The 25569-nt window shown below is 43.0% G+C and overlaps 1 protein-coding gene across 1 annotated transcript in view; it reads left to right on the plus strand.

Moving 5' to 3' along the window:
- The first annotated feature begins 1522 nt into the window (after window positions 1-1522).
- Window positions 1523-25569, plus strand: part of rnd2 (Rho family GTPase 2) — a 35273-nt gene continuing 11226 nt past the window's right edge. The window contains exons 1-2 of the mRNA XM_049562234.1: window positions 1523-1858; window positions 2360-2447. Coding sequence (XP_049418191.1) covers window positions 1697-1858; window positions 2360-2447 — 250 coding nt within the window. The 5' untranslated portion in view covers window positions 1523-1696. The remainder of the gene's footprint in view (window positions 1859-2359; window positions 2448-25569) is intronic.

Consider the following 25569-nt stretch of genomic DNA (forward strand, 5'->3'; position numbering starts at 1 on the left):
ACACACTGTCGCTTCTTCTGATTAGAATATTAAAGCTACTTTAAAGGCTATTTCTGGCATATTAAACCCTCTATTTTGCTTCTTAAAAGGATGACACATTTAATTCAAACGGTTTTCCTCCCATCATATACTTAAACACATGATAATCCCTCCTGCGGAGCAATTCATCACAGCATCTTCAACTGCAGAGGAGAAATTAACACCTTACATCCTGATCACTGAGAGGAGTGTGACTTCTTCACTGTAGTGATAAATGAAAGTGATGAACTCACTAATTAGAACAATACATACACCCAGTACATAGCAGAAACTGGTTTCAGTACATATGAAGTTGCTCCCACTACAGTGCATTTTGTTTGTTTCAGGTTACAGTAAAACTATACACAAGCTGTGCATGCAGGTACATCCAGTCACTGCTGGCCAACAAGTAGGCTAAAAAAAATGTGTACAAGATTATGAAACACCAGTTCAAAAATATCATATATATCCAAGGTTTTGATTTGGCACAAGGGGCACATATGAAATGGGGATGTTGGTGTCCTCCACTAGAACATTTTGAGTGTCTAACACTACATTTCCTGCATTCTGGTGAATTTTCATGCATCAAATTGTACCTTTTCTGCATCAGTTGGTGGCATAAATGTCTGATTTTACCACAGTAAAAGTCCTTGGCTGCTTTCATGCTTTTATTGAAATCTATTCACCCATGTATACCTCTCATAACTATTGAGTGCAACCACTGGCAAGCTTCTTATAGGAATATAAGAGCCTTAAAGAAGTTTAAGTGCCATCCATGTGGTCTCAAAGGGCTCTGCTGAGTTTGGATAATAGTGCTTGCCATTTATAGCAACATTACAGTGATGTTTTGGACCTGAAGTTTAACATACAAGGTCAAATATTAAGTGCTCTTTATGGAGTCACATTCTGATATTTGAAGAATCAACTCGTTATTCTGTCCTACATGATTCTGATGTTCTCAAACATAGGTGCTGATTTCAGTGGACACAGCCCCCCCTCAATATTTACAACATGTGCATTGGCAGAGGACTTTTACTTTGACAAAACACAATAAATTGATGCAGAAAAGGCACAAACTGGTGCATAAACATTCAACAAAATGCAGGAAATTCAGTGTTTGCAGCACAGAATTTTCTGGTGGTAACCCCCCAAACCTTTTGTTCATGTGCCCCCCCCCCCACAAAACCCACGCCCCTGTTCTCAAATATAAAGTTCCTAAGGTCATATGATATAGATATTACACGGATAGAAAAGGAGGTAGAATTTTTCTCCATGAACTCTTTGATCCCTCTGATGCAGTTTTGGTAATATGACTGAGATATTAAAAGAATAAGAATATTGCCATAAGAGGCAAAAACAAACAGCATGAGGTCACAGTAAACTGTTTGCCCCACAGATCCTTTATTTCCCATAAGAGCAGCCTATTACAGCTGAGTGATGTGATCCAGACGCGAATATTGGGAAGGCGTGGCCAGTAATCAAACTACCGGAGTTTCCAGGGAGGGCTGCGAGTGCGCGTCCTTGCTGTGGTTTCGGGAGCCGACCAGTCAGACACACAGAGTCTATCAGCAGGAGCAGGGAGCTGCGCGTCAGGCAGAAGCAGCTGGATAAAGCGCACCGGGTCGGCGCATGTATTTGCTCATTTTTCCTCCCCGTCTTGTGTTCCTCTGCGTCTCCTATGCTGGATGCTGGATGCAATCCATCCTCGCGTCAACAGCACACCTCTGACGGACAAACCATGGACAGTCTAGGCAGCCGCTGTAAGATTGTGGTGGTCGGGGACACGCAGTGTGGGAAAACGGCACTCCTGCACGTTTTTGCCAAGGACTGCTATCCAGAGGTGGGTCTGTCAAAAGTCTCAACTTGTGTGTTTTGTCATTTGGAGAACAATGAGATCAGGAGTTTGTGAATGAGTGAGCACTGCCATTGAAATGCAATGCAGTTCAACTTCAGCACTACTTGTTCAGCAGGTTACATCCACCTGCCTAAAGACAGAAATGTTAAATGAAGACAAGCGCTGGAGAGCAAGCTGTGATGACTGCCTGTAAAATCACTGTAATAGTCCTGTAATGTCTCAATTGACTTTTTATTGTCTGCAATGCTGCCCATAAAACTTTAAGGCGTTGTCTTCACCTGCTATAATATCACCATATTTCTAAAATATCCCCAAAAGGGATCACAATGCCAGCTTTTCTGTGAAATGTGCCTGGCATTATTTTATTTATCTGCTGCATCTTTTCAAATGTGATTTTCTTCTCCCACCTGAAGCCTGTGGCAGTGTAAACACAGGCTTATCTTGTCCGTCTTAATTGGATAACTAAAATAAATCCCTTATTTTCAGAACTACGTGCCCACGGTGTTTGAAAACTACACAGCCAGTTTTGAGATAGACAAGCACCGGATTGAGCTGAATATGTGGGACACGTCAGGTAAGACAATTTCATATCTCTGCCTGCACTGTCTCTCTTAAAAGGCTGACATCAAATCAATCCCCTCCCAGCCCCTGCCATGGTGCCTGTCCCTGGCTGCGACCGTGGGAGGACTGCCTCCAACTCCCCCCTGCAACTTTTCCAGCAGTCATCTCTTTGACAAATTGCTTTGACCTTGCCAACTTCAGATGGATGTCTTTTGTTTGCGAGATTCTTTTTTTGTTTTTAGCTCGGTGCATCTGCTATTTATGATTGTTGTGTTTGCTGGAGACCTCGGTGCCAGCTCCATGTCTGGTGTCTTGTGTTTGCATTCCTTCCTGTGCTGTCCACTGTGTGTGGCTGGCTCTTCCCATGCTCTGGCCACAGGGTCAGGAGACTGTAGGGGTTGGAATGGGTGAGGGCGTGGATAATTGAGACAGGATGGGCCTGAAGGGACCAGTAACTGCATAACCAGTGAGTGTTCTCAGTGGTTTGCTGACTTATTGGCCAGATATTTGATGTATTGTCTGCTTGAGTTTCCTCCTTCGCCTCAGTTTCAGCTGACAATGTGATATTAAGTTTTATTCCCTTCAAATTGCTGGTACAGAATCATTGATATAAAGATAGCCTCCTTCAACCCATGAAAGAAATTCATTCAAGTTTCTTTTCAGATTCATTCATCGAGGTTTCAACTACAGTTTTAGTGACTTGTCATTTTGAAAATGTTGTTTCAGGAGCTTTTTCCTCTCCGAGTAAAAACACCAAGCCATTAAAAACGTCAAGCTGAAACATGCTGATACGGTCAGAAATACAACCTTTGGTGATGTCAGTTTCAAACCCTGTTGTTCCACAGATAGGAATCTGTGTGTGCAGTGTTGCGCCATCACAACTGAACTTTCTCTGGTAACAGATCATCCTTACACTGTCCTTTTAATGACTTCCTGTGTGACTGGGCTTCTGTGTATGAACATGCTTCGGCCAGGGGAAGTATTTTTGGCCACCGGGCAGCAGTGGCATCAGTGAGACTCCTGCGCAGAAAGCCATGGTCCACTTCATCAAAGTCTTGTCAGCATGGATGGATTAACTGCTCTGTGATCTGCATCTCATCATGGTCATCTCAGCCGAGAGGCTCCTGTCAGTTCTCTGACCAGTGACACGGCTGACCAGTCACAGGACTGAATATGGGATCTTCCCTGGGAGAATTCTTTCTTATACCATAAACATTCCCAAACCTAAAACCATCTTCCGGGAGAGATGACGAGACTATTTTTGTGTTACATGATCAGTCAGTGAAAGAATGTTGTTTTTACTTGGACCTCATGCTGACCCGAGGAGTAAATCTGCTTGAGTCTGTCAGTCAGGGGTCAGGGTCCTCCGGGACCTGGGGCCACAGCTTAGAAGAGTTCCTTATCTCTGGGCTGTAAGAGCCTAATGATGTGGTGGGAATGTTGTGCTTCTGTCCATCTTTAAAACCCTAAACCACCTTTGGCAGTGTTAGTCTTTAATCTTCAACCAGGAGCCGCCCGCCTCACAACAAACATGACGTCACCCAACCCACAGGGCTAATGTGTCTGTGTGTGTATGGTGCTTGTGTGTGTGCTCCTGTGTGTGTATGTGTTTGTGTGTGCGTTCAGAGGTCCTTGTGTGGTATGCCATTATTCACTGATTCACAGCAAACACAGATGTTCATATTTTCTCTCAACAAGAAAAATAATTGGCTCGCACTTAGATGAAAAAGGCTTTCATCTGAAGAAAATAGCATGTCTCCCATGGTTCCTCTTTTAGATTTGGATTTTTTTTATTGCTTCACCCCCTTTCCTCTGACAGCTCCCCTTTACTAGCGCTGTTTTATTATTATTGTTATTATTTCTCCCATGAACTCTAGCAGCAGCAGCAGCAGCAGCAGTGAAAGGCCCAGGCTCTTAGTCATGGTCACACCATCATTTATAACAGAGTGGAATCAATTTGTTTCAATGGAATGGCTGCGATCAGTGGATTCACTCATGGAGGGAAAGTAAACGTGTGACACGTTCTGGCTTAGAGTTAAACTTTGGTAAACTCTGGCCTGTGGATTTACCTTCTTGCAAACTGTCACGACAGTGCTGAGCTTTCAAAGGGAGTCCAAAGTGAAGGAACCTATCATGGTAGTGGATGTTAAATGAGGAGCAATGCCAACAGAGCTTTCCCTCTTCGTACCTGCTTTAACCTACTTTTTTGAGAGGAAATGAATTGTGTTGCACCCAGTGACACCCCAGAAAGTTTTCATAGGGGTGGCCAGATGGAGGATTAAAAATCTCAGGGTGGCACACCAAAACAAAAAGCTGATTTTCCGGAAAACTCTCATGCTGTTGAGGTATAGAAGTATCTTGAGGTGAGATTTTAAAGGGAAAGTTGTGAACTTGCCAAAATTTAGCCTACACTTGGAGCCTAGTTGGCCCTCTTTCTGACAAGCTATGCTCGTATGGTTGGTGTCAATGCATACCTTATATTGTCTGGTTTCACAAGGTACAACTGTTTTACCTCAGCCCCTTAAAGACACTAATGTAAGTCTCCAATTATTCTCCCTAGGGTGGGGGGCAGCAATTGTATCCCACGCTGTCTACAGCACACTGGACAGTTCAATTTCGACCCGACATTTGCATCAGTCGATCCTCCACTTACTCCTCCGAAGATGCATCCCATTCTCCCCAAAATACAGCTGTTTTGTATCTGACAACCGAGCTCTCAGCCTCTTCACATAAAGTATTGTCTCCCTTTTAATTGCTGGTGAAGTCTGCCTGCTGTGGTCCGGCTCCGTTCACAAAGCATTATTGATCGCTATCTGAGGCATGGCTCTTTAAACAGCTTGCGCCTCGCCTGGTTCACGTTTCCCCTGCGTGGTTAGATGTGTATTGCCATTAAAAATGCTCCCAGCATTCGTTGCTGCGCCATTGATTAGTTTGGTCTCATTAATTCTGGCTCTTCCACAAGGTCTAGTCCTTGCAGGATGGGTGAGAACAGTGGTGAGGTGTTTATCTAATTGAGGTCATTACCGGGAGTGAATCTGTATGTCTCTGCATATGTGTGTGTTTGTGTTGCAGCACTAAATGAATGGGTATTTTAAGAAGCATTAAACAGAAACAGGGAGGTATTATGGCTTCTGGAAACCATAGGGCAACTTTCGACTGCATTTTGTATTCTGCCCTGCATTCAGCTCCGGACCATCTGGAGAATTAAGTCAATTAGAAAGTGATTGAATGGAATTCCAATGAGAAAAATCATTATATCTGTGTATGACTGTATCTATATTATATGCTGCCACATGGTGAAAGATGCTGTAGTCTGTTACCATTGCACATATCTGTGCCCTAATGGACTTTTAAAGCAACCGAAGCTGTTAAGTGGTCAAAATGTCAATGTGGCTCGGTGATAACTTGTCTGAGGGCCATTAGTGATTACTGTCGACACTTACACCAGTCAGGGTTTTTTTACCGAGCCCAAGGCACTGATACACTCTTCCTCTCTTCCCAATATGGTAAGGGTGCCTGGGAAATATTCCCTCGAGCCTTGGCCTCAGACTAATACCCTGCTAAGAGGTGTGCGTGCTATTTCTAACAAGTCCGAGTCATGACAGGCCGGGTTTCCCCGAACTTCCTACAGCAGTGCACTCACGTCTCTTTCTGTTTCTCCTCTCTAATGCCTGACCTGATTCTCACATGAGAACTGGAACTCTTACTTTCTGTTTAGTCATGCTGGAGTGTGCTTTCAAGTGGCAATCCACAGGAATCTTGTTTTTCTTTCTTCTTTTGCTGACATCTTTGCAACTAATCAGCTCATGCTGTGGTGTTTCTTTCCCACTGTACACCCCAGAGAGCGCTTGTCATTCAAACCACGTGTCTCTCACTCTTTATCCTGAGAAGTTCTGTCAATGCAATCTGAGTTTCTGTGGAGTGTCTTTGACCGATCAGCGATGTTGGCTATAATTTCCCACTGTAACAGCCCAGTTTTTTTCCTCTTATTTATTTCCAAACAAAGTGCTGTAGCTGCTGCTGGGAACATGAAACGCATCACTTGCTGTGCAGTGGAGTATTTTTCCCGCAATAGACCTGCCTGACACTGGGTGTTCACAACAACAAATTTAAAAGCTTTCATGAACTGGCTACAGTTTGACGTACTATTGTGCTGCACAGTCGGTGACAGGGAGCTGAAAAGCATTTATTTATCGGGAAATGTCACAGATTATAAGAGATTCTGTAAAAATTACCCCTCACACAAGTTTCAAAGCCCGTTTTTCTCTATTGAGCCTTCCTCCGTTAAAGTCAGAGTTAATGTTTTTTGTGGATCAGTTCTCGTGACAAAGCTGTCTCGACTTTTCACAGTCTGAGGTGTGATTGTTTTGACTTGAGAGGCGATAACAAGACACTGCAAGTGTGCAACGCCACTCCCAGTGCCACCTCATAGTCACGGTCTGGTTGTCTCCCTCCTCTCATACCAACTTTCCAACATTCCTGGTGTCTTTATGCTCTCTAAAAACTCCACATTCTCAGTGCGCTGGACCAGTAGGGCTTCCACAGGCCTGTAAAAACATGCTGAGTTCAGCGGGCTTTCTGTTCCTCGACACTTTCCACTTGATTAATCTTTAATAGAGAATGAGTGAACTACAATCACAACGCAGAGCAGAAATAAAATCAACAGACACATCTTTGCCTTCAAGCCTACAGCTCACTGGAGCCAGAGTTTACTCAGAAAGTGCTGTCTGACCTGAGTAGCAAGCACGTTGATCACATGTTGTAACATTATTTGCTCTGGGCTCTTACAGTCTGGTCTCTGTGAATCACGACCGTAATGTTAGACTCACTGTTAAATAATAAAACCAGCATTTATTTCTCTTTTCTCTCAACAATTTGCAATTGGAGAATGAGATTGTTTTTAGGTGGTTGCAACCAGCTGGAAATGGAGCTGCATATTTAACCACAGATACTAAATATACCTTTTGTTTATTTTTGCCTGCATCCTGAAGGGAGGATGACGACATCCTTTCAACTGCTGTTCACAAGGCTGAATGTATGCACCGAGCCTAAGCCCTGAAAGTTGCTGCCGCTCTTTGCCTAACCAGCCCAGGGCAATAACTGCCTAAACGAAACCTGTTTTGATGATGCATAGCAGGCTGGAAGGCACTCCCCTGCACTGGGGGAAAACGGCATGACAGTTTCGGGTAATGAGTAAACAGAAGATGCAATGTTTGTGAAATACTGTAACTTTAAATAACTGCTTTGTGCCCTGGTAATTAAACAAACACATACATTAAGAAGTTTGGAAAGTGGCCTCTTACCCACCAACTGGGGTAAATTACACTCTCCCCTGACCAACAGTCCAAAAATACTCAGTTTTTGATTATATGAAAAAGACAAAAGCAGCAAATTCTCATATTTAGGAAGATGAAAACATTTGTTGATTCATCGGTTAATTATCTCAGCTCAACTTCCTATAGTTTTGATGTAGTAATTTATATAATGCTACCATGGTGTCACAGAAGACACAAGTATATTATAAGGCATTTTCATTCCTATTAATTCACATAAACAAAATTTTTCAGGTAATGACGAAGGTGCTGTTTTTAGCCATATGGCTGAAAAGGGATGGTAATGCTGGTCTTTTGGTTGCTTGTTCCAGCACTTTGGACCAGATTGAGATACTGTATCTCAACAACCAGACATTTATGGTCCCCAGTGGATGTATCCTAATGACTTTAGTGATCATCTGGCTTGTCCTCTGGTGCCACCATGCTATTTTCATGTGTGGTTTTGAGTGAAATCTCTCAAAAATTTGATGGATTGAAAATTGGCACGTGCATTCATGTCCCCCATAGGATGAATTGTAATCACTTTGTTGATCCTCTGACTTTGCATCTAGTGCCACAAAACTTCAATTTGTTCAAGACTGCAAAACTGATAACATCCCCATCAGCCTCAGCTATACTTTGTGCTTACTACTGATTAGTTAAAGTTAGCATGCCTACCTGCAAAGGTTGGGTAGGGAACTGAGTATGTTTAAGGTTACCGATCAAATTACATTGGTACTACTGAGTACCAATTCACGTTAAATCCACCTGTGCCATATGTCTGTACCTGAGAGCGCATCTTGGTAAGAACGCCAGGTTAAGACAAGAGGCAGAAGTGCCATGAAGTGCCCCAAAGCCTGGAAGCCAGCCATGGTGCTCTGAGGCCAGTAACGGAGCAACAGAACCGGTAACAGGGTTGTCTGTCTCCACTTTAACATCACCATTGTGGGTATGTTAGTATGCTGACAATAGCAATTAGCTCACTGAGACAATGGCTGTAGACTCTGATGCTATGCTCATACTACAAGTGACAATGTGAAAGCATGACCTGCTATTTTATCACCGAGTCGCTGTTGAAGTGTTGCTCAGGACTCAAAAGTTGCTTAAAAGCACGTGTCACATTCACCCATTGGTGGCCAGGGCTACCATACAAAGTGTCACCTGCTGAAACATACACTCACACTCCAATGGAACAGCCACTGGGAGCAATGTGGGGTTCATTATCTTGCCCGAGGATACTTCAACATACAGACTGGAGGAGCTAGGGATCAACCCTCCGATCTTCTGATTAATGGACGACCCACTCTACCTCCTGAGCCACAGCCGCCCGTGTGTCTGTTACTTGCCACAAAGCACCTCAGCTGAATGTCAAGTTTGTATTTGGTCAGAATATCTAGGCTATGCTTTTGATTAATGTCTGAGCCCCATTTTAACATCACTGCCCCTTTGCATCTCTGTGTACCCTGCAATGTGGATAAAGCTAGCGTAGCTTCAGCTGACTAAGTTAAATAACACAGTACCACAGCTAGAAACAAAAACATAGGATTGACTGACGACAGTGAAGCCAGTTTAACTTTGATTTGTAGCACTTCACATCTGTCCACAGCATGTGTTGGGCATCAGTTTGTACCTTTATGTTACCGGCCTCCATTGACAATGACTTGCAGCCTGGTGCTGTGTTGCTCGTAGTGTGAACACAGCCTGACTCTTGTTGAAGCATGAGAAGGCATGTCAGGTGTGACATTCCCTATTGTGTTTGTGAAAATAACTCACCATATAAATTTAATGGAAGTTTCCCTTTTCAATTTGGTGGCTGAGCACAGAGTACAGTTTGTAATAATGTTTGACTTGTAACTGGCATGTTGGATTTATTTTTATTTTTTTTTGCGAGTGCTGCAAATAAACTTGGGCTTTTGTTCCAGGTCTCCAGTCCCCATCCTCAGTTATAGGGATGCCTGTGACAGTATTTGTGAACAAAGTCGGTACCGGTCTGTCCTTGGGGGCCTTATGAACTTGACAGCAGAATCACAGAGAATATATTCCGGCTCATCCATGACTCTCATCCTCCTGGCATCAGGTTTGGGATGAGCCTGCAGCCTCTCTGGCAGGCTGCACCTGATAATCCCGGGGATTACAGTTAATGGTTAGAGCCCACAAAGACGTTTTGCATATTAGAAATCAAACGGCAGGCGCTGCGTGGGGTGAAGTGAATGTGCAATCTTTGTGTGTCACGGTACTGTAAATCGTACACACCACCTGGTATTTTATAGCTGAGGATTTTAGTGACTTCTGAGCTGATCACTCCCATGATCGGGAATAATGAGCGTCACTAATAAATGCAATTTAACTTCAAGTAAGAAGAAAAATGTAAATGTAGTGAGCATTTGGTTTATTTTAACAGCCACTGAGGAGCTGTTGAGAGACTTAAATGTCCAGGTTTCCATTAGACAATAACTAAAATGTATTTTACAGCTCACGAAACATAATTGCTCCATATTCACACATGGATGCATATAAATAAAATGGCACTTACAGAAATAAGGACACATGCAGACCTCATGTTGTAAATTACTTTAATTATTTTGGCATTACAAGAACAAATCCCCTATGTGTTACGGGCATTTCCTTCTTTTCCTCTTTGCAAATGGTCTCCAGCTCCAAACTTCATGAATAATGATGGTCTCACGCACAGTGCTGCACTTCATTGCACCTCGGCTCTCTGAGTGGGTTTGTGTGACATTATGGAAACTCCAGAGGACAGCCGGCAGTCCTGGCTGCTGGGCTGGATGGTCTTGGTCCTTGAGCAGGCAAGCAGCTGTGCTCCATCCCTGGAGCTCAGCACTCTGTGAAACATATTCCTAGACTACTACACAAAGGGTCAACAAGCTGAAGAGGAAATGGCTGCCCGTATGTTACAGTAGCTGTAAGAAACAAAGAGTACTAAGAAGAGGAGAATTGTTGATGTGCAAGAGAGCGTAACTTCTCTGGCGGTGGATTGTCAGTTATCTTTTCCTCTGAGCTATTTATTTATCCTCCCCTCTTTCTTTCCCTTCATCGATGTTCTCCATCTCTGATAGCCCATTAGTCAAGGCGGAATCTCAAGCGCCGCGTTGAGGTCACCGTCAGTCAGGGGCCGTGTTAAGCAGGGGGTGGGCAGAAGTGCTGCATGAAAGCCAGCCAGCTGCACTGACAGGAACACACAGGCTGTAATTACCACACGGAATATCTGCTCTCCTCGGTGACACAGAGAAGCACACACACACTCCCACAGACACCTATACCCACACACACACACAAGTGCAGCCTGCCACCTGCACCACACAGGCATGTACCCGCCGTTGTGCACATTTTACATGCATACAAAACGTCCTGAGTGTCCCACATGTCCATCCGCCCATAAACAATAAAACAAGCACTTCTTGGAGGCCCCAGAGGAGACAGCCTCTCAGTCCCTCTGATCTCTTATCCCTGTCAGAGGAGCCTGTTAATGTGACCATGGATACAGCTACGAGCCGAGAGCCACCACACATTCCTTTGCCACATCTCAGCCCCCATGCACTGTCAGCTTAATGCTGAGCACCAGGCAAAAGTGTATAATCTGCTTAAATAGCATGTCCACTGCTGAAATGCACCGCACGCTGCTGATAGGCTGTATATGGCTTTTACTTAGTTAATGTGCCAATGGAATAATCAAAGTGATAAGTTATTAGGGAGGGAACATTAACTTGGTAGAATTAAAGGTTTTTTTGGTATGTGGTGAAGAAAAAGCGCACTTAAAGCTTTTGATGAGCTCACACTGACTCAGATTACAAGCCCTGTCTTAAGCCTTGCCATGCCATGCTACTAGAAGAGGAGAATAGAGCTATATCATGACTGACAGAGAATAAAAGGATAAACGAAGATATAAAACAGTTTTCTTGGCAAGCATTTAAGACGGCAGACGTACAAAGGGGCAGATATGAGAATGAGTTGTAACGAATGGTGCACAATACTGCCATTGTTAGCATTCTTTAATATTCTGATGTAATTTTCAGGGTCATTTTGGCCAGTGCTTGTTTCCAGTGTTTAGCCTATACCTGATAAACTACTCCGGTGATTCACTTATTAAAAGATAATATGAAATGCAGTGGTAGTGGTAATGGAGGATTTAAAGAAAGCAGCAGTATTACAGATGCATATACACAACTTAGCATGCATGTACACGAACATATATGATCTAGTGATCTAGTTACCAAGCAACTGTATCAGTCATTTGGAGTTGTGTTTCTGACTACCTGATGAATGTAAGACCAATTATCACTCTCATTTAGTTCTGTTTTTGGTTTCTGCCAGCTTCTGTTGGAAAAATCTGTCTCTTTAGCTGCTAAATGCTCCACTGTGTTCACCAGCTAGTCTCCAACTGTGTCTGTTCCCTGTTTGGCGCTGGTAGGTAGTGTACATTTGGTTTTTAGAGCTTTCTTGCTGAAAAAAAGTGGCTTAACTTGGATGGAAATGATGCAGTGAGAGCGTTGAGAATGACCCAAAACTTTGTGGGTGGGACAGCTAAACAATGCAACATATCCAGTGATATTGGATTGTATGATATCTTATAATTAGCACCCAGCAAATTAGCCCCCCTTACAGGTTAGGTTAGGTTAGGTTAGGAAAGAATCATGATTGGATGTCATCCTGTTACAACTTAACATAAAGTTACACACATGTAAAACTACTTAGATTATGACAATAAATCTGCGTAGGTTAGGTTTAGAAAAAGAATCATGGTGAGGCGTCATCAGGTTATGTACTTAACGTAAAGTAGCATAACATACAGTAACATAGGTTAGGTTTAAGAAAATGAAGTTATGTAGGTAAGGTTTATTAAAGAGTCATGATTGGATGTCAGAACGTTACGCACTTAACGTAAACATGTGTAGGTTAGGTTTAGCAAAGAGTCACGGGGCGTCAAAACATTAAATGCTTAACAAAAAATATATCACATGAAGTAACGTGGGTTAAGTTTAAGAAAGTAAAATTACGTAGAAAAGGTTTAGTAAAGGAATCATGTTTGGGCCACAGAACGTTACATACTTAATGTAAAGTTACACAGGTTAGGTTTAGGAAACAAAACATGGTTGGGTCGTCAGGTTACTTATGTCAGGTAAAGTTATGTGCTTAATGTCATGTAACGATGTGAGAATGTGCCCTAAAATAATTCACTTGGTTTCACATGGAAAACAAAAAGTGTGACTGCAAAGTCGTGTGTTTGCTTGACCCATCGGGCACTCTAACCTGCTTCATGACATGGTCTTTTGCTCCTTATACTACTTCCTTCTTTATTCCCATCAGTGCATATCTTACATGATTGCTGCCTTCATTTATACGAAGCCTGAACAATTAGCTGAAACTCACTATAAAGCTGCATAAAGGAGGAGAGCTGCGGTTTTCACATTGTCGAATGATACGTTATTATGAAAATATAGACTATAGCAGTTTTAACTAACTTAACTTGAGCTGTCTTATACTGTATATCGGTCTCCCACATTTAAAATGCATTGTATAGTAAAAGAACGAGATGGATGCCAAATGTATAAGGGATACGAGTGAGTGCATGTGTACGTGTGTGGGCATGTGTATGATTGAGTGGGCTTGTGTATGGGAATTCCAACAGCGCTGACCCTATGACCTCTACCATTGTTTCTCAGCTGACCAGAGGCGTAATGGGGGCAGATGAGGGGCGCTGGGGTGGGAGCCGGGACACAATAAGACTGGAAAGCGCAGCAGCTGCTTCGCCCAATGGGCAAAGACAGTGGGGGAGTTGAAGCGAGTTTGGGGGGGTGGGGGGGGCTGCCCTTAGAGCATGTTATAAGAGCAGCAAGTGTTCACAACATTGAAAACTGGGAAAAGGGGACAGAAGGGGTAGACAGAAGGAGAAGTGTACATCTGTGCTTTTCCCACCCCCCACCCAGCACCCCACCCTTCGAGGCTTTGTGTTGTGAGCGAGGTTTGTCGGTGGCACCCTTGGGACCTGACCCACTGTGGTCCTCTGGGACGCAGACACACAAACGCCAACTGTGTCACACTTTTAAAGCACTGCAGCGCTCTTGTTCCATGTTAAACACACAGCTACATATGGCCATATAAATAATCCTACAGGGGATTTAATGCAGTGCCTTTGCCTATTGTATGAAGAGATGGAGGAAGTGTGCTTTAATTGTGCGCCCTCCGTCTTCATTGACCTGAAGTAACATGATCTATGGCATGATGCATACAAATCCCTTGACACAGGAAGTTATTGATTCTAAATGTAGTCACTACGAGGGGCTCGAGCAGATGAACTGGGAGTTGTATTGTTTTTACGTTTTTTTTTGTTTTATATTGAATAACAGACAGTTTGATGACGGCATGTTTTCTGGGCAAGTTCTTTGATGGATCTGACTGGGACACAGCGTGAATTCAGAGTCAAAAGAATATATTACTAATGAAAACAAAGAGCTCTCTGCTATTTTGTGCTGTATTTATGTGATTGAGCTCTCACACGAATGGGCCAGTAGGGTGGAAAATAATTTTCCCTAATAGATATTGAAAGAGAAACAAACTTCTAAATTACTAATATATTAATAATATATAACAAATGTAACCTCTATTTGAAAGCATTTCATTTTGTGTGTAAACCTGTGTGCTTCTATTTAAACATGGTAGTAATGCTTCATTATGACTGACAGATGTTTATACAGACTTTTAATTGAATGTGTCATAACATGATTCAGATTAAATTTGAAGGACCAGTGTGTAGGATTTAGTGGCTTTTAGAGGTGAGGATTGCAGACTGCAACCAGCTGAAATCTCTCCTGTGTGCCAAGTGTGAGCTCCCGGTTAGAATTTCATCAGTGTTCATTGTTCAGGAGGTTTTTATCGGGAATTATTGACAGAAGTATCTTCCTCCTTAAAACATACGGACCTGTTAATTTAAACTCGTAAAATCACTGAATAAATTGAAATTTTATTATATTTTCTGTGCTGTTTGACTCATTGCGGAGAGGCTGCTAACTTCGGTGGCTGAGGTGAAAAGGCAGAAGGCCCTATAGAGCGCCAGTGCTTGGTTTGTCCATTCTGGGCTACTGTAGAAACACAGAAGTGCAACATGGTGGACTCTGTGGAAGAGGATCTGTTCTCTATGTAGATATAAATGGCTCATTCTAAGGTAACGAAAACACAAAGATTCTTATTTTCAGGTGGTTTTACACCAAACAAAACAGACTTATTATATTATTTTCCATTTCTGCCACTATATCCCCCTAAATCCTACACACTGGACCTTTATGTCACGAGGAACATAATGTTCAGCAGGCCAGTAACTGTAATGTAATCACCAAAAAACAAACTCCTGTTACCCAGCATAGTAATGTGATTACAGTAATACATTATGTTACCCCGGCACTGCTCATGTGTTCGGAAAATTGGCTTTAACAAGAGAAGAGACACAAACTAATGCACCCTGGCACTGAACCAGGCATTTGTTTCTATTCAGCAGCAGCAGCAGGAGTGAATGCCTCAGTCATCCAGGCAGACAGGAAACCCACCCAGAGAACTGTGGCTCTGTGTGATTTCTCCCGGTCCACTCCCTCTGCCGAGTGCAACAGAACCCGAAGCAGCGCCAGCTTTGATCAGGCCACTTCAAACAGCCACACTGACTGGTTCTGCTGCTCCCAAAGCTAGCTCTCAGTCCCTCTGCCCCCCCCCCCAACCCCACCTCCACAGGAGCAAAACCCTCTCAGCATCCGTCTGCAGCCCATCTGAGCGTAAGGGGATACAGGGAGAGAGGCCGTCTTTCACCTCCATCCTTCACCCCCCACCTGCACCTCGCTCACACACACTCGACAGATCCCATCATTTATGGATGACTTTATTTATAAACAAGATCCAATGCGCTCTCTTTCTCGCTGCTGCTGCCGCCTTTGTGGAAGTGAAATTGCACTTGAAGTAGTGCCATGTCTCCCCGGCGGCCTCCCCAGGGGGTTTCGGAGTGGGCTGGGGGATAGATAGCACCATGATAGGGATGTGTTTGGATGGTTATGCACTGGAGGAAGCAGAGTCGATGGAGCAGAGGATGTCCTTTGCCACTCACAAGTTTTTCTTTCATATGCCTATGTAGCTGCTGCCTGAATATTCTCACTCCGTCTTTCATATCAGACGGACAGCTGTGGACAGAGAAGCTGCAGTCAGTGTTATTACAAGTTTTAATGAAAATCCAGAGATTGGAAGATGTGTAGGAGTGGAAATAAAGGATGTGATCTCTGCTGTTTTACAGGTGAAAAGGAATAGAAAGAGATAAATTTGAATACTGGGTGTGCGTGAGGTGATGGTACTATTTGAGGACGGCTGGGACTCTTTTTTGATAGCAGAATTCATTGCAGAATGGTAATCACCAATACTTGGTCAAAGAATTAGAGTGGGTGTCTACCGCTGGCAGTGAACTTCAAAAATTACTGCATGATCTCAAAGACCTTGAAAATGGTGCTGTGAAAAATAAAATACTAAATGCAGCTTGAGGTTTTGTTAATTATTAGCAACCTTGCCAAATGTAGGGGATTTAATAAGCTGCAGCTCAGAGAACCAACACCATTACAGTTTTAGACGAAGATTGTCACAAACATTTAGAAACTTTGGTTAACTGAAAGTTGATCATAGCAACTTTGGAAATCGTCTTACTTTGGCACCACAAAGTGTTTGAGAATGACATGGTGGCAGATGTGACGGTGTGTGCATTAGGCTTGGGCGATATCAAAGTATCACGGTACACTGCGGTATTAAGAAATCCCAAAGGTATGATTTTCAATACCATCAGAAATACAAGGTCTTATCTTTCTATTAAATTGTTACGGAGATGCTGTACTGAGGCGGTATAGAGGAAGTCCCATTGCCACATACAGCCTTATCTTGAGATGACATTATCCAACTCCAAAAGCTTTTTATTAGCCACATGATTTTATGCAGCACATCATCTCAGCTTAGCCCATCCATGTGTTTGTACCCACCACAGAAACATTAGGTCATTAGGGTCCTTATTGCAAGTGTCAAGGGCGCTCATTTCCTATCTATTCATTATTCTATGGGCCATAAATACTGTATTTAAGCTCATCAAGACTTGTCTGAGTAGGAAAACTTTGTGGGCTAGACAATGACATACATTACATGCTATTCTAATTTCTATCATGAGTAGATCAGCTTTTACGTGTTTTTCCCCTTACACAAATACCATAATCCACTGTATACCTCATGTCAGGAAGGAAAAAAAGAAAAATAGATACCATCCAAGCCTATGCACACTGCAGTAGGGTTGGGTGATACTGAAATTCCCCCACTGATGATATTGCTTGAAGACATACAGTAGTGTGCGAAAGATTAAGGGTTGATATCTCATTGTTGTAGGAGTTTTGGTCCAGCTGCTCCTTGTGTATTGAGTCTGCGGCAGACATGCACATCCTGTTGGACAGTGAGTTTCAAGATCGGAGCAGAAATTTGTTGCATCTTAAGTCCCGACTTGTTTATTGCACATCTTACAAATCAATTTGTTCATGTTCTGTGGCAAACCTTTTTGATATGGTATAAAACCAAAGAATTACCAAACAGGCACATTTGCATTGTTATTGCTAACAAGAGTGGACAACTGTCCTGCTGCAGTTATTAGAGCTACATGGGTAATTACATTACCTACAGTGTCAGATGTGTGCTAGCATGTTGTTACTTTTGATATGTTGCAACAATGCAGTGAAACATAGAGAAAGCAAGAGAAAAAGTGAAGAGAGAGACGGAGTATAGTGCAAAATTCAAAACAGGTGGTCCTCAAACATGAGGCCATTATCGTGGCCAACAAATACTGTGCTGACTGATAATCTGGTCATGTTGCCTACACTGCATCAGCCAAATATGGTGCTGGTAAGTGATGTATGTATGACGCTTATGTTAGTGTGTTAATGTCTGATTAAAATGTATTAGGGGTATACTGTCAATAGTGTTGACCCAGGCCACCTTTCATCTAGTTGTCCCCATAAAGCCGTGAATCCTCCTTAAGTCCGATCTGATCAGCTTTTGAGAAGTACAACTGGATACTGCGACTAGTCTCCTTTCTTTAAAAATACCTCAACCCTGTTTGAAATCTTCTGCTTCTACATGTTTAAGTTGAGCAATCAGACAAAACAAACTCTGCAAAAAGACTTGCAGTCTTTGTTGGGGATATCGGAACCAGCTGGGGTCCAACACTGAGTGATGATAGAGGTTGTGCAAAGAACAAATAATCTTCAAGTCAGCATCTGGTGTGCTTTAACTAGCTCTTGTCTGTTTTTTTTTAAACTGTCTTATTTGGTGGATCTTGTCCAAACAGTCTGCCGTTGCAGCTTTGACGAGACTCAACGGTTCTGGCATGAGAAGCGTGGAGATTGAGGAAACACATAAACAGATAAAGGCAGGTCCTGCACGTGCTCCCTGTGCTCAGCCCGCAGCCGTTCACAGCTACTTAACTTCTTCACACAAACAAAAACGGGGCAATGTTTGTATTGTAACATCTAAACACATGAACATCTCCAAGGAATTAACAGTGAAACTGAGGGGGTGTACCGACGAAGACTGCCACACCAAATACAAAGTCATGCCTCAGACAGTCAGAAGGGGAAAATCAAAGTAGAGAAATGATTGGTGTTTTTTAAAAGCGAGGTAGGGAATATATAAATCGACAGAAGGAGTGAGCGACAAAAGGAGCATAGTGATCTTTAAAAGCAAAGCGCAGCATGAACCAGAGCCTTAGACAAGACACAGAGATCAAACAACAGGAGATGAAATGCAAAGCCATTTCTCTGGCGGAATGAGAGTGTGTGTGCATCTGTGATTATAAAAGACGGGCTGGGGGTGAGGAGAAAACTGAAAGCGGACACACTACTCCATCTCCATACCCCTGGGGCGAGCAGGAGACAGACAGTAATGCGGCTCTGTCCCCTTGCCTGTGCTGTCAGCGCTGTGGCCGACCCTGCTTTTCAACCTGCGATTGGACGACAGACACAGGCATTAACTCCTCGGCAGCGGAGCTCAGAGCAGATCCGTGGAAGGTGCTCGATGCCCTTCAAAGGGCTGCACTTCCTCCACAGGGGAAAGCGCAGGGAGCTTTGATCAATATCCCCTGTGTGAAGGCTGCAGACATGGAAGGTTAATGGCCATTTAACCCAGTGTCACCTCCACTGTCCCAGCTGTGTGCTAATGCCTTCAAAAACTTGACACAGCCATCTCTATTACAGATCAACAGCTTTATCTATGTGTGTGTGTGTGGGGGGGGTACGTACACTTATATACCCTATATGTCAGACTGCATGAGCAACCAAACATATAAGCCACAGTGAGTGCAGGCCATCTGAGGATGCTTCATCGTGGCTTTTTAATAGTTTGTTTCACTGGATTGAGTTGATTTTTCGCTCACAGATTCACCACTTCAAGCTCCTTGTATAAGACACATAGTTGTGTCTCTGTTGCTTCTGCATATTGCACAAATCAGGCCAATATTTAGTGTAGTAGTGAAAGTTGCAATATTACAGACAGACCTTTAATCATTGGTGGTCATTTGGAAGTATACAGCCCATCTGCTCTGCCATCCTGTACCAGGAGGAACATCGTGCACTGGAAACATTTATTTGACAGATTTCACTCTGAAGAAATCAAAAATTAATTAAAAAAATAGTGGAGTCAATAAGAAACTAGAACTCTGAAATCCATATTAATCCAATGAAGCTAAGAAATACATCCTCGATTCTAAAGCGATTAATACTGCGCTGTGTCCTGTCGAGATTCTTCACTGTCATTTTAGGAAAATAAATACACCTCTGTTGTGTTCCACATTATCAGGATCAATACAATTATGCTATATTTAATAGGAAAGTTTGTCCCAGATGTAAAACAGCCGTCTAATTTTACCTCCCTGTCTGACTCACTATGACTGTCTAGCAAGCTTCAAAGATGTCTTCCTAAATTTAAAGGAGTGGCACCAGTGGTTTTGCATGTTTTTACTGATTTAAAGGGCTACTCCCATGATTTGGTATTTCACATCCATAGGAGGACTGATCCAAATCAAAGCAGCAGCAGACAAGATATCATAAATATTTGTGCCTGGTGTTAGTCAAGCTTCAAAAACACTGGGAGTCAAGCTTCCTATCATTCCAATCAATACCATGCTTCATTAGACCTTCCCTGCCAAAAGCCCTAATCTCTCTAACTGTACACCCCCAGTTTATAACCCTGTGAAATATTTTTAATGTCAAGTCCAATCTCCAAACTCATCACCAATAGGTCTGATGGTTATACAGCCTCTGGTGGAAACAGCCAATATTTAAAATGTAGCAAGCAGATGTCAGGGCCAAGACTTCCTCTTTCATGTGCTGCTCATGGTTAACAGTAGATTAGCAACTTGAGACAGGTCCAGAAACATTTCAGTTCGGGCTGGGTGATAAGACCATCTTGATCTAGGATCAGGATAGAATTTATGTCACTAATGATAAGCTTTGGAGATTTTTACTTGATATGAAATGATCTTTCAGCTAGAGTTGTCATGAGGACCAATACTTCGGTATCAAGTCAATGCCAACACGCAAAAAAATATGTCGGTACCTGTTTTTTTTTTCCGTTTCTGTAAGTATCGGATACAACTTTGCCTTCAGCAGGCCGTGTCGATTCCTGTTGGACGGGGGCAGTATACGCGTCAGACTGTGCCGAGGACAAGCACCAAAGCAGCTGCAAACAATGTCAATTATGAATCTTTTCATTTTTAACTTTTGAGCCATGGTTTTGTATTTGTGGAACTTGGATCGAGCCAAGAAAAGTGATTTAAAAATCTGTGATGTGATGTCATCACCATGTAAAGTCTATAAGCTGGGCCAACAGGAGAATCACTATTCAGTGGGCTGCATACCACAGAAATAAACCCGAAAGCTAGTAAAGTTTTTTTGGCGAGCAACTCCATTCTAATGAATAGGTGCCATCTTGGCATCTGGTACCTAGTTGTATTATTGAAATCTATGCCTATCATCACACACCAGAAATAAATGGGACAACAACCAGTCAGTCTGCTGCCTGTTTCTCTGTGTCACTGCCTGGTAACAGGAGGGCGGGGTTATCCTCCACACATAGTGACAGCAGCGTAGCGTCAGAGCAGAACCCACAGTGGTGGGGATGAAACAGACTTTAGGATACATTTTACAGGGGTCACCAATGACAATGCTCATTATCCATAAGTGCAACAAAATGGAGACAGTATGATCAGTCTATCAAACACATGTTGAAGAAGAACACAAACTTGAAAAATGTTTCATCTTCTGTCTCTCTGCCCGAGTAACTCGCTGCTTCCTCTTGATCCACGTCCAGTTTGCTTCACACAACCACCAAGAGCTTGTTATGCTAAAGTGCCCAAAGTGAACTCGTGTTATCCTACAAAGCTGAGGACATTGTCGACAAAAATGTTAACACTACATCAATTGTGAGAGTTATGGATGTAACTGAGGTTGTAAGTGAGGTTCTAAGAATTCTGGATGACCGCCAGTTTGATCAACTGAAGAAGTACCACCACGGCATTATTTTAATAAGTTAAATGACATGCTAGCTGTATGTTTGTTAAGGCAGATAAAGCAGGCATATTGTGTTATTACAAAATATATTCTTAACCAATCCATGTTTGCACAGTCGATGTTTATGTTATTCTTAGGGCTGGGCGGTATGGCCTAAAATCAATATCACGTTATTATTTTGGGGGGATGCGGTGATGGTATGATATTGCAGTATCGTCTTCTCTCTTCTTTTTTTTTACACCTTAAATAAAACAATTTAAATCGCCATACAAGTCTAGAATGGAAACTATTTATCGTCAGAAGTAAAGCAGTTGCTAATCCATCTATTATTGTGTATAAAACGTTATACAGTATGTATAAACGTGAGAGGGAAGAGGGAGGGCCGACGGCTCCCGGGCCCCCTTTTCCTGTGGGCCTGGGTTTGGGGCAGTCGGCCAGGCCACCTCCATCACGTAGCGAGGGATTATATTGCAATATTGCAATAAATATTGATATCGATTCATCATAGAAAAAATTACTGTGCTAAAATTTTTGCTCCATCATCCAACCCTAATTTCAGCTAATCTCTGTAAGCAGATATCTGCATATGAATGCAGACTAATTTGGAAAAAAGGTTAATGAATAAAGTGTCGTCAGATGATAGCTGGTGGATTTTGAGATTGCATTTTGGACGATGCGTTCTGCCTCCTTTGTTCTCCATGTGGACTGTGTACCTGCTGATTGGTCAATGTTACTTTGACGACAAATGGAAACCAAAACGCTTCCGATACCAAACTTTTGTCCTGTTGTCTACAGATTCTCCATACATATGCAGATATCTGTTCATAGAGACAAGCTCAAGCCTAACTGACACTGTGAGTGTGTGTGTTACACTAATGACTAAACTGAGCTGTGTGTGTAAACCCGTGAGTGCCCATTTAATTTTCTACTTTTCTGTTGTTCCAGACAGCCATTGTTTTCCATTAATTTCTTTATTTCATGAAAATCAATTAGCCGACTTTTTAATCTTGCTTGAGTTGTGTAACATCACAGTGACCATCGAGCCGGCGTTAATACTTGTCACATTACTGTAATGAGGTATTGCAAATCAATTTGCACTTACCAAGCAGTAAAAATGTAACACTGACCAAAATGAATGAAGACTTTATCCTCACTGTGGTGGATTACAGAACTCAGACAAGTTTCAGACCCCTAATTTATTTTCATTTCATACGCAAATGAATGGAAACCAGTGGTTGGCTGGGACAGTGTGAAGATTATATCCCAAACTCTAAAACGGTAAAACTTGCTAACTTGAAAACTTGAAAATCCCACACTAATGTAACCGGCTGAAATTCTGAGTTTACTTTTTTTGAAGTCTCTATAAGTGAAGCACTAGTTTTATGCCACTCATCCAGGTAGATTTTTTTTTTCCATCTGGAGTGTGAGTTGAAAATTTCTGCCATGGGAATAAGGTCAGTGGCACCATATGCAGTAGACTGTATTGGATTCTAGTGGTGGGACTGTAAAAGAAAGTTTTGTGCAGGCTTATATTCACACACGAAAACACACGCTGTCTTATACAGCAGAGTGGTTCACCGGGTCAAAGTAACTCCACCTCCTCTCAAAGGGTGTCTTGGCAGCAGCCTCTGTTTATCTCTGTTTGAATAAGAACCCTGATTGAGGAGAAGCCATAAGAGTTCACACAACACCAACTGGACCTTCAGCAATGAAAAGTCTGCACAACCTCTTAAAGGATGTGCCAACCCTCTTCTTCTTCTCCTCCTTTTTAGTCACCTCTAATCATCAATGCACGAGAGTCATTAGCCTCCGCGATCCCCTCGCTCTTCTGCTCTCTTCCTCCTCACTTCCTTTCAGGGCCGCACAATGAATCCATTTGCATCCCTCCAGGTTGCTACGATACTCGGCCACCCCAACTTGAAATGTTTTGCCTTTGCTTTGAAGGTGAATTTCAAGAGGGAAACAGCTGCAGGAGAAGAAAAAAGACGCGGGGTATTTGGTGCTGAATGTGCCGTGTTGCTAAGGTTGCGGCTAACTCAATCACACTAACTGTTTTCGTTTATTTGGCGACATTTGAGAGGGTGTTTGTTTCCTTATACCCCGCCTTTGTCTGTGTGCATGGGTGTTTTTCAGTGTCTATGTGGTCTAATGAGGCTGTTAGTTGCTGTTGACTCCCTGCCATATGTGCATGAACACATCAGTGAGCCTCGAGGCATAGACTATTCTTTCCCCCCTCACTCATAATGGTTTGCTTTTTAGCTGCGTTTGCAATGAGCATGCAACAAACAGAGAGAGAGAGAAAATTCCTGCTGTGATGGTTCAGATTAATGCACTGAAGACTGGGAGGCTTTGTTAGATGTTGATGCACACTCAATTTTGCAGGTTTCCTGAAGAAATTTCTCCGTAAAACTGCATCATTTGTGTTTTATTGTTAAGTTTATTTTCATTGTTTGCTCTCATAAAATGGTGATTCTCACAGAGGAGGGTTTGAATGAGCCGATAGAGAGCTGTCGTGTTTCAAACAGATGCTCCTACGGGGGAGTCAGCCTGTTGGGGGACGGGAGACATAAATGAAGTCATACCACAAACCTTCAAGCCTTATTACTGTACATTAGCGCTCCACTAAGTTCTTGTCCGCCTCAACGACCTCTGAGATTTCTGGCCTTTGATGAAGCTCGACTGACGGCTGGTGAGGAACGCTTTCCTTCTCACCTCTGTCACCTCTTCTCGGTGGAGCCTTTTGGGTGGCACTGCAGAGTGGTGGAGCGCTAATTAGCCCGCTGGAAATAAAGACAGAAATCTACTTTCCACTGTAAGCGATCGCCGGTGCTAAATCAGGCTAATGCTAATGCTTGAGGAGGTTTCGTGAGGAGGTGTTTTATGCCTGTCCTTGGCACGGCGAGGCAGGGTCCCATTCCTTGCCAGACGTGATGGTTTTTAGTGGTTCCTGCCAGGCTGTGCACCCCTCCCTCACCCTCCTGCTCCATCCATCTCATCCTGCTCTGTCTGAAATTCAATTGACCTTTTGTTCCACCTCACAGTGAATGGGCACAGGCCAGCTCCACCAATAGCCAACCCAGAGCTCTCATACCTCTTTATTTGATCTGTCCTGCCGAGTCCAGTGCTTTCATTACCTACCCAAACACCCACTGCGCACCCTCCTCTCCTCCACTCCTCTACAGCTACGTCCTCTTTTATCTCTGGTCATGTCTCTTTGCTGGAGGGGGACAAGTGCATTTCAGGCGGTGGAGGTGATATATTTTACAATCAGGAGAAAACTCTTTTTTTCTCCGCCTCCTCCTTCTCATGTTCTTGATCGTTATGGTGATTGGCTTTTATTTGTGCCTGCTCGGCTTGTTTTAAACACAACACTTTTTCTCCTCTCCTCTGCCTCAGAGGACTTTTTTCCTGACTTTGCAAAAGTGCTGAGGTAGCCTTCCTGTCGCTCAGGGCAGAAGAGCTGTGAATTGCTGCGCTGTGATGGGGCCTGTCGTCAACCGTGACCTGCCAATCATTTTGATCTTTGGGGATTGACAAATTGATCCCAACGGCCTCATTCCAGCTTCTAATTACATCTTAAGTCCAACAAGCACTATTGTCTCAACTTTCCTTCATCTGACATCTCTTCCCCTTCATCTGGATTCTGCTTTAATTCCCCGGTTGCCTCTCTCATCATCTCATGCTTCTGCACCTTGCCCTCGCCCCAGCGTCAAAGTCATTAAATCTTTTCTGTCCCCTCTCCACCCCCACATGCTCCGTCTCTTTTCTTCTTCAGCTCTAACCTCGGTACAGGTCTGCTGCACTGTGATACATACTAAAGACCAACTTCAGCAGCTACAGCACCTCATGTGTGACCACTACCAATCAGAGCTCGCTGTTGTACAATGTGTGCTTTGCTGACTGTTGGACTTGGCACCCGTGTGATTGGGCTTTTTTGGAAGTGTGTGTGTGTGTGTTAGTCCTGCTCTCTCAGCAGTACAAAACAGTAGCAATCTTGTATAAATAAGACAAGGAGGGGACTGTGAATTCCTGATAATGTCCTGTAGGGTGTAGTCTAAAATGACATTTATTTTTTCATTTCTTACTTCTATATTACATTGAAAATATAATTACAGTGTATATTTTTAAAGAGTGGAAAAACAAGATTGTCAAAAGTGTTTGTGTCAAAGATTTTGCCAAACTGCCTTTGGGCTTTTGCAGAGTTTAAAGGCACCACTTTGAGAAAGTTTTTGACCACTAGAGGTGT

Source organism: Epinephelus fuscoguttatus, linkage group LG19, assembly GCF_011397635.1.
Source record: "Epinephelus fuscoguttatus linkage group LG19, E.fuscoguttatus.final_Chr_v1".
NCBI lineage: Eukaryota > Metazoa > Chordata > Actinopteri > Perciformes > Serranidae > Epinephelus > Epinephelus fuscoguttatus.